At 50.1% G+C, this 10,168-nt stretch overlaps 1 protein-coding gene across 1 annotated transcript in view; it reads left to right on the top strand.

Moving 5' to 3' along the window:
• The window catches only part of CLSTN3 (calsyntenin 3), a 30,202-nt gene extending 22,676 nt beyond the window's left edge, over positions 1–7,526 (top strand). Inside the window, exons 17-18 of the mRNA XM_003796375.3 lie at positions 6,287–6,489; positions 6,694–7,526. Coding sequence (XP_003796423.1) covers positions 6,287–6,489; positions 6,694–6,834 — 344 coding nt within the window. The 3' untranslated portion in view covers positions 6,835–7,526. The remainder of the gene's footprint in view (positions 1–6,286; positions 6,490–6,693) is intronic.
• The last annotated feature ends 2,642 nt before the right edge of the window (positions 7,527–10,168 follow it).

The raw sequence follows: 10,168 nt of genomic DNA, 5'->3' as shown, positions 1-10,168 counted from the left end.
TGCCTTGGCATCACAGCTCACAGCAACCTCCAACTCTTAGGCTTAAGTGATTCTCTTGCCTCAGCCTCCCAAGTAGCTGAGACTGCAGGCGCCAACCACAGTGCCTGGCTATTTTTTTGTTGTAGTTGTCACTGTTGTTTGGCAGGCCTGGGTTGGATTCGAACCCTCCAGCTCCAGTGTATGTGGCTGGCACCCTAAGTGCTGAGCTACAGGCACCGAGCCATATTTTTGTTACTTTTTGGATGCACCTTACTTTTGGTCTTGTTCACTATTGCCCAACTTCATCATCCATTTTTGTCAGAGTTGGTTCTGGCTATCATTTTAAGTTATTAAACATTAAGCCCACTTAATGTGATGGGATTCCAAAAGTCATTTCAGTAATATCAGTTTGCAGTTCTTAATAATGTTAAAGGTTACAGATTTGCCTTTTTTGAAAAGGCTGTGTCATAGGCTCTGAAGGCAGTTCCCTCGGGAGTTCCATTAATACTTTCTTGGAAGAAGTTCATGGTCTCTGAACACTGCATGTTCAGCACTCATTTCAGTACATGTAATGGAAATAAGAATGTGAACATAGGGGACTCTCATTTTGTGCCAAGCACCATGCTGGAGGGATTTACACATACTCATTTAGCCATTACAAACAATAAATGAAATTATCCTCTTTAACGGCAAGGAAACAGGCACAGAGATGTGGAGTACCTTTTCCCAGGTTACGCAGCTAGAAAGTATCAGGACTTAAATCCAGGCAGCATGATTTCAGAGCCTCTGCGCTAACCAAGGCCCTCCACCCTCTCTCCATGTGTTTGATGCTTTAAAGAAAAGTCTCATTACTTTAGAGTTGCACTTAATCTGAGAGAGTTCCTGAGGGCCTTCCTGGGTCTTCTCTGACTGAGGCTAGCGATTCAGTCTGGTTTTCTCTCCCCATACAGTGGCCAACACCTACACTGTTTCTTGTATTTTCTTTTTCCTGGGACTACTTCCATTCTTCCTTGCTTGTTCTGAAATCCACCGCAGAGGCCTTTGTCAGTGTTCTGCTGTGATTTGTATAGCAAAGTAGGTGGAAGTCAGGCTGAGGATGGAGTATAAGGCATAATAACCAAGTTGCAGGCGGTGCCTGTAGCTCAGCAGCTAGGGCGCCAGCCATATACATAGAGGCTGGTGGGTTCAAACCCAGCCAGGGTCTGCCAAATAATGACAACTACAAAAGTTAAAAAAAAAAAAAAAAAAAAGCTGGGAGTTGTGGCAGGCGCCTATAGTCCCAGCTACTACTTGGGAGGCTGAGTCAAGAGAATTGCTTAAGCCCAAGAGTTCGAGGTTGCTGTGAGCTGTAACATCATGACACTATACTGAGGGTGACACAGTGTGACTCTGTCTCAAAAGAAAAAACAAAAAACAAAAACAAACAAAAGCAGTGCCTGTGACTCAAAGTAGGGCACCAGCCCGAATATTGGAGGTGGTAGGTTCAAAAACAAACAAACAAAAAAATCCCCACCAAGTTGCAGAGGTTCAAAGAAGCTTCACACATTAGTTAGTCAATAGAAACACATGGGCAAATGAAACCTGTTTTTTTGGGGGGGTGGGAGGTCGAGTCTCACTATGTTGCCCTTGGTAGAGTGTCATTGTATCACAGCTCACAGCAACCTCTAACTCTTGGGCTTAAGCGATTCTCTTGCCTCAGCCTCCCAAGTTGCTGGGACTATAGGTGCCTGACACAATGCCTAGCTATTTTTGTGTCACAGTTGTCATTGTTGTTTAGCTGACCCAGGCTGGGTTCGAACCCACCTGCCTTGGTGTTTGTGGCTGGCACTGTAACCACTGTTCTACAGGCGCCGAGCCCTGTTTTTTTTTTTTTTTTTCTTTAATAAACTCTTGTTTAGAATATGATACATACAGTCCCTATCCTCAGAGAGAAAGTTAGCTATTTTTTTTTCTTCTCATGATCCCCTAGCTCAGTGGTTCTCAACCTTCCTAATGCTGTGACCCTTTAATACAGTTCCTCATGTCGTGGTGACCCCCAACCATAAAATTATTTTCTTTGCTACTTCATAACTATAGTTATAATCATAACTATAATTTTGTTACTGTTATGAATTGTAATGTAAATATCTGGTATGCAGGATGTATTTTCATTGTTACAAAGGGGTCGCAACTCATAGATTGAGAACCACTGCCCTAGCTCTTTCTCCACTTCTTTCCTTGGGAATCACCTCGAATCTCATTTTCTGGGTTGGACACTGGTTTCTGCTACTCTGGTTAGGCTGAAGGTAGATGTGCTTGCGGCTGGGTGTGGTGAGGCCCCAGGTGAGGGAGTCCTTCTCACTGCTCCAGAGCTTCCTCTCCTGAGAATCCAGCTGCCTGCACCGGTAGGCCTGGTAGGCAGTTGGTCTCACCCCTCGGCCCCTGGAGGAATAGTGTTTGTAAGCACAGGACTTGTTTTACCTCCTCACAGCCAAGTCCAGCCTCCCCATCCTGTGTTCTGAGTTCATGTCCAAGCCTGCCAAACTCTTCCTTCTGAGATTCACTTGAGAGCAGCAGTCTGTCTTTCTCTTATTTTGGCCGGAGTAGGGCTCAGAGTCCATAGTTCCCTTAGGGCACTGGTGATTGCCTGAGCTTACAGACAGTTTGCTTCATAAATCCCCTTCCCTTCACCTTTTCTGACTCTACAAGGTGTACCTCCCCTTTTACCTCTCAAGTCCAGGAGAAACCAGGATTAAGGTTTCACAATATCAAACTACTCTGAACATGCAGAAACAGTGAGAGGTACGATCTCTGCCACTGGGACAGAGACTGATTTCTCTGATGCTCCAGAGTATACTAGAAAAATGAGATCAGTGTGAACTGGAAAAGTTAGGGGAGGTTTTGTGACACATATAAGAACCTGAGCTTAAAAGGTAGAAGAGATTTTTGGATGGGTATGAGAGAGCATGAAAATTCGAGAATTTGGGGTAGATGGGTTGTTGGGGGTGTTTATGTTTAGGGTGCATAAGGTTGTTTGAGAAGGGTGAGACAAGATGGAAACATTATTTATCCAGTCATCCTAAACTTTGATGTCCATCAGAATTACCTGGGGAGCTTTAAACACTCTTGATGCCTAAATTATACCCCATTCCAATTACATCAGAATGTCTGGGGGACCGGGCCAGGTATCAGTGGTTTTTAAAGATCCTCATGAGATTCCATTGTTTAGCGAGGTTTTTAAAGATTCCCATGTGGTCCCATTGTCTAGCAAGGTTTGGGAATAATTTTCCTACTTTGTTTCCTGCAAATATCTGAAGCTTTGCAGAAAGACCTATAAAAGAATAGGATAAAAAAGAAAATGAATTGGCTCAGCGTCTGTAGCTCAACTGGCTAAGGAACCAGCCATATACACCAAAGCTGGCAGGTTCGAATCCAGCCCAGACCTGCCAAACAACCATGACAACTACAACCAAAAAATAGCCGGGCATTGTGGCAGGCGCCTGTAGTCCCAGCTATTTGGGAGGCTGAGGCAAGAGAATCGCTTAAGCCCAGGAATTGGAGGTTGCTGTGAGCTGTGATACCACAGGGCAATGGCTTGAGGTTCTGCCTAAAAAAAAAAAAAAAAAAAAAGAAAGAAAGAAAAGAAAAGAAAATGAATTAGGAAGTAAGAAGGAAAGCATAATGATGAAAGAAAACAAGATGCAGCCAGGAAGTAAAGCCAGTTCACAAAATACATATTATGAGATACCGTGCAGTTGCTATAGTGAGCCAGAATTTTGACCTTGAGCTGTTTTTGTAGCTAAATCAAAAGGAAACTTGAACAGTTATGAAAGGCATGATAGCAGGCAAGTGATATGCCACAAGAAGCCCTGGGACTGAGAGCAGGAAGAAGTCTCTCCTGAGGCTCTTTATAAAGATGGCACCATCCGGGCTGTGGAAAGGGCTTCCAACAGTGTCCTAACAGTCACATGGGCCATTTGCTAAATTACCCCTTAATGTTGGCTCTGGAGGTCGTTCAAGGCCAGAATTAACAGCTCGGATCTAATGTAGCAAGAAAAGTTGATTGTACTTTTTAAATTCTTGATTTTTGTCTGTAGCTAATTAAAAAAACCCTCCTATTTGCCTGGCCTCCTGGCTCATCTTAATCTAATTAACCAGACTTGTTTGCCTGCAGATAGAATGTCTGCATTTTGTCTTTCTTGTGGTCATTTCTTATTCTCTTGGCAATCAGTTTGTCATTTCCTTCATTAGGCCAGGGACTCTGAGGGAAATATACATTGATTAAGGCACAAACCAGACGCTTTCGCTTGTCATTGCTGTGCCCATAGATCTCATTCACCTGCTTTGGCCTCCACTCTGAGGGTGGGCTTTCCACAGGGTCATCTGCCAGTGGGGTCTTGTCTGTGGACGTGGGGACCTGGGAGCAACTATTTCCTGCAGAAAGGGCCACTCTATCTCCAGCTTCCCTCCTACCCAGAGGCAGTTGGGAAATACCAATCCAGCCAGCCCATCTTTGCCTTGGAGCCAGTACTCAGGGTGCCTGGCTGCCCTAGCAGAGCCCGCTCTAACTGGCAAGTGGTCCCAAGTAGGCAATGGGTCAGGTCAGGATGGGGACCAACTTGGCAGAGAGCCATCAGGGTGGCCTTAGGGAGGTGTGTGGCTAGTGGGCCTGCCCAGGCAGGGCATTTTCCACACACCTGTTTGGCCCTGGGGTGTGTAGCAGCTAAGTGTGCTGGCTACTGGGACGAGGGACTCTGCAGCAGGGGGTGTAGGGGGTTCCTGGGCCGTGTGCTTCTCTCTGCTCTGCTCTGTCTCTTGGTATTTGAGTCTCAGGCTGTAAGTAAATTGGAACTGGGCTGCATGGTGATATTTGTGTGTGTTTGTGTGGCCTTAGGGGCTTGCTATGTGACTGCTGGCCTGTGTGTGTATTTGGGGCACACATACGTGGGATAGCCCCTCCGCAACGAGACTGCCCAGGTTTGAGCTGCTATGTACACACACGGTGGGCAGGAGTGTGTGCCCATGTGGGGTGCAGTGACCCAGCTATCTGTCAGGGCCCTGGGCCTGGGGACATGCGTGTGGGGTCTCTACCTTCGCTTTCTGTCCCTGGGGCTGTGGGCTCTCCAGCTTTGCCTCCTTGTGGTTTTCCAAGTGCCGTGTGCATATGTACATAAGTGGGGCAGGGTTGTGCTTATGACAGCTCGCTCTGTGGCTCTCACGGCCCACATCTATAGTGTTTATGTCTTTCTTCAGGGGGTTGCCTGGTCTGCCCAGCTGGCAGGGAGCTGGGTGACTCTGCATATATGGCTCTACTGTGCCTTGCTGGAGACCCTCAGACACATCCCTTTAATCCTGCTGTGTGAGCATGCTGCCAGGTGGCTGGTACGGGTTGGTGTGCAGGCCGGCAGAATTCTGATGCGGTTATGGGGTATGGCGAGCTTTGTCCAGCTGTGTGCCCACACAGTCTTTTTGGGCGTATACCTGTGTATGCACATCTGCTTTGCTGCCATCAGCTCAAAGGTCCGTGTGAGAGTACATGCGCCATTCTCTATCTCACTGCCCTTCAGGGTCCATGCCCCCCTGAACCTGGGCATCAAAGTGAGGCTGAGGGGCGAGAGGCAGGGGAGGACCCAGGGGGAGGTAGGTACATCACAGGGGGAGACTTTGGAGGAGCAGAAGCCCCAGACAGCTGGGAGCCCCAAGCCCACCAGGAGAAGGGAGGTATCATGGAGCAGGCGTGAGCTCAGTCCAGGTGGGTAAGTGGAGGGGGTACTCCGTGCCCCTTGGGCCCCTCCGTAGCCTGGGGTGCTAGTGCTTCCTTCCTGGCAGCCAGTCTAGGCTTGAATCTTGCTTCTCCTTCTGCACAGCTTGGATCAAGCTGTTGGGTGGCTTATCTCCTTGCCCACTGGATACTGGGCATCTCTTTCCCAGGCTGAGTGGTCTCTGGGCAAGTTGCCGGCAGAAGCGGATTCCAGTGCTTGCCCTCTGTCCTCTGAGGAGTAGGCTGTTTGTGACAGCACTGGGCCAGGAGCCTTTCTCTGGCAGTGCCACCTTTGCCTCCCTTTGCACATTTGCCTCCCTCTGTCTCTATGTCCCTTTGGCCCCTGCACTCTGCTCCCCTCCCCTCCAAGTCTCCTGCTTTCTCAGTGGGTCTGTTACTTTCACAGCTTCTCAGGATGTTCCCTGCTTCTGGGCCACGGTGGGCTTGCCCTCTCTTACTCTGGGACACCCTCTGCCCAGGCTGCCTCTTTCCCTGCCTCCTGCCCCATGTCTGAGTTCCCCCAAGTATGTCTGGTCATCTCTGCTCACCACCATGCTGTCCCCACAGTGGTCCCGAGTGCTGCGACCCTCATCATTGTGGTGTGTGTGGGTTTCCTGGTGCTCATGGTCATCCTGGGCCTTGTGCGCATCCACTCCCTTCACCGCCGCGTCTCAGGGGTCGGCGGGCCCCAGGGGACCTCCAGTGACCCCAAGGACCCAGACCTCTTCTGGGATGACTCAGCTCTTACCATCATTGTGAACCCCATGGAGGTGAGTGGCTCTGGAAGATGGGGAGGTCTAGAGGGTCAAGAATAAGCTGGACTATGCACAGCAAAGACCCCTAAGGAGGGGCTGGGCCCTGGGTGAAGGCTGTGAGCAGAGATACAGCAGGTGGGAGGTGGGGAGGAGGGTAAGGGGACTGAGGGATGTGTGTGCAGGCCGTTGAACCATCTCCTCTCTGTCCTGGACCTCTAGTCCTACCAGAATCGGCAGGCCAGTGTGGTGAGGGCTGCCGGTGGGCAGCAGGAGGACGAGGACAGCAGTGACTCCGAGGCAGCTGACTCCCCCAGCAGTGATGAGAGGCGCATCATCGAGACGCCCCCACACCGCTACTAAAGCCTACACCTCCCCCATACAGAGGAAAAAGTCTGCCTTCGTGAGACAGAGACATCCCAGAAAAGAGAGAAGGACATTCTGAGAGAAGAAAGACCCAGAGGGAGAGAGCACTTCACAAGTCATCCTTGTATCTCAAAACCCCAGCAGGCCCCACTGGAGTCTGCCCCACATCATGCCATCCAGCCACCGCCCTCACCTCTGGGCTGCCATAGCCTTGCTGTTTTCCTGGTCACCACTGGGCTGGAAAGTGGGCTGGGCAACTCTGGCTGCCCTTTTTGCCCCCCCATGGCAGCTGCCTACTTAGCACGCACCCTTAGGGGCATCAGTAGCAATGGCTAGGGTGGGGTGGGATGGAGGGAAAACCTCTACTCTCCCCTTTCCCACTCTTTACCCCACCTTGGCTGGGCTCTCCCTGCTTCTCTTGTGATTCCCCCACCTGTTTCCATTTCACTCTGGGGATCCCTGCTTCTCTACCTTTCCCAGTTTCCTTCTTTCCTGTCTTATTTCACCTCCTGCCCTTGCAGTCCTGAGGTCCTACACCCCTACCCCTTCCCCCAGGACCTGGTATGGCCAGGTTGTGGGAATGGGAAGGGGTGTGGGTGCTCCAGGTGTATTATATATAATGTATATTTTTTCAATGTTGTCGTGAGCGCAGCCCCTGTGTTCCTGTGTGCAGCTCACGGCCTTGTGTGTGTGTGTGTGGCATCGTCATGTCCTGGGGCAGGGGTGGGGGGATGGATGCAGTGAGGGACGGGATACATCCTAAAGTTTTCAAATAAAACAACTGGAAAAAAAGCTTTCTGCTCGCCTGGTCCTATGTGGGCTCAGCCGAAGGTTTCCAGTCCTCTGGGGCCCTCTGTCTTTGTGCAGGGCTGAGGGGATTAGACAGGGCTGATTGTCCAGGCCCCTCACTGGGTAAATCCCTAGGATGCCAGGTCACAGGGAAAGTAAGTTGCAGGCAGATGGTTCCCAGTCCTTCCCTCAGCACCCCCTAGAAAAGTATAGATGACTCAGGCAATGAAACAGGTACCTGGGTAGATGCCCAGTGCTTTTGAGGATCCCAACAGCCCCTCTGCATCTCTTGAACCTTCCTCCTGCCCATACAGACTCCCAGCCAGGAGTCTAGAGTGAAAAGCCAGGCAGCCCTGCTGTCTGCACCAAAGGGATCTGGAGACTGTTTCAAGGCTGAGCCTTTGTTGCTAACTGGTCCTCAGGCCCTGGGCACCACTGCTTTGCCCATGTCCACATGCTCCCCTCACCCAGCTGCTGAGTGGCCTCCTTCTTTTTCATGCTGACCCAGCAGCTTGGCCTGAGAGCAGGCAGATTCTTGCCTTTCTTTGGCTTTTTGGGCCACAGGTTCTCTGGGCCAGGGCTTCCTTAAGCTGTAGGTGGTAAAGGACAGTACCCAGATTGGTTATTTCAAAAGTGTGAGCTGCTGGTGGGAGCATCCCTCCTGTGATATCCTTGGCCCAGGGAATCAGGGACCTGAGTTCTAGCTCCTTTCTGTGGAATGAGGGGGTTAGGGACCCATGAGGCTGTTCCATTTTTTTCTGTTGCCTGTAGTGCAGCTGAGATGGAAATGGGAAAGCTCTACCTGACACCCATTCCTACCTCCTCCCTGTGGTTTCAGCTTCTAGCCGTGCAGTGATGGCATTGCATTTGTGGCTCCCACCCATATCCCTCTCCTAGGCTGGATTTGCAACTACCTATTGGTCTCTCCATTGCTCATCCTATGCCCAGAATTCTGTTACCTCTCCCTGTTACCTTTCAGCCAGCCACTTAAGCCAGGAACCTGGGAGTTAGTCAAGATTCCTCCCTAGAGTAAATCAACCCATGTCCAAATGGTGACAACTGACCCTGTCATTCCTACCATTTAAAATCCCTCAAATGAGTCTTTGTTTTTCTTGTCCCCCTACTGCTATGCCACCACCTTGATCCTGTGCTTCATTTTCACCTGGTCTATGACAAGAGCCTCCTACATCTTCCTCCCTGCCCTTGTCTCCAGTGTCTTGCTCCACTCCAGCCCATCCTCAACTCTAGGACTCAGTGACCTTTCTAAAGCACCACTCTGCTTGTGCCACTCTCCCCTTTAGGACCTTCTCTACCTCCCTACAGTGCCTGGTTTACATACCTTGGAAAGCCCCTTAACCCAGTCCTGCCTCCCTCCTTTTCTGGGCTCCTTGTGTCCCATCATCCCAGCTGTGCTTCCCAAATCTACCCTGTTCTTTCTTGCCTTTGTGTCTGCATGTACTGTTCCCTCTGCCTCGCATGTCCTTTCCCCGTTGTGTACCCGACAATTTTCCAGTGGTCACTGAAGACCCAATTCAAGTGTTACCTCTTTCATGCTCTGCCACACTTTGCTCATGTCTCTGTCCCAGCACTTAGGTCCAGGCTGCCATATGTCTCTGTCTTACCACAGAGCCTCTGTATTTCTAGCAACTCACATTGAGCATGGCACACAGTAGGGGTTCAGTAAGTGATGAATGGGGTGATGCCTACAACTCTCAGAGAAAATTTACTGGGAGGAGGAGATAGGAGAACTGCATTGGTGGCCCAGTAGAAGGGAGGTTTGAGGACAGAGGGTGGCCGAGCAGAGACCCTGTAGCAGCCTCTCTGTGAATGGTCTGCCTACATGACAAGGTGATGTTCCAGGGTTTGTGGCAATACTCTGTAGGAGGCAGCCCTGTCTGTTCATCCTGGAATCTCTCAAAGTCTAAGTGAGGGTTCCAGAGGTCAGAGGCTTCAGACATCTGAGAGCTTTATCTCTCAAAGGGACTTGAGGGAAAGATTTTGGTTTGTGGTCCTGAATTTCAGTGGGTTCAGTCCCTCTTGTCATCCTCCTAGTCCTCCCTCAGCCCCTGGTCTCAGAGACCATAGGTTCCCACGCAGAGGAGCAGAAGCCAAGTGCGTTCCATCATTTTCCATCATGTCTATGTTTGCCCTTGGAGCCTCCTACATTCTCACTGAGACTTGGGCATCTTTAGTCACCTCCTGTTCAAGCTTCAGGGGTAGGGTGTAGGTGGGTGAGAAGGTAAGCCCATGTGAACTCTGCCCCCTCTCTTGATGGACACACACCTGCAGGGTGCCAAAAGGCAACATATCTGCCCAACCTTGGCTCAACTTTTGGCCTTCCCAGATCAGCCATCTCTAGGGCCAAATATATATATATTTTTCCTGAAATACACACGTTCTCCCTGAGTTTCCTGGAAACTCTCTAGGATCAGAGTTACTGACCACTGATTTCTTACGGGTTTAACCTTTCTTACCTACCTTTCCACCTTCAATGATCAATACTCCAGCTCCTAGCCCTTGGTTAACAGTTGGGGATCGAGAT

The sequence above is a fragment of the Otolemur garnettii genome, unplaced genomic scaffold (genome assembly GCF_000181295.1).
Source record: "Otolemur garnettii isolate 467f Iridium unplaced genomic scaffold, OtoGar3 scaffold00104, whole genome shotgun sequence".
NCBI classification, from domain to species: Eukaryota; Metazoa; Chordata; class Mammalia; order Primates; family Galagidae; genus Otolemur; species Otolemur garnettii.
This window is presented reverse-complemented; position numbering and strand designations above follow the sequence as displayed.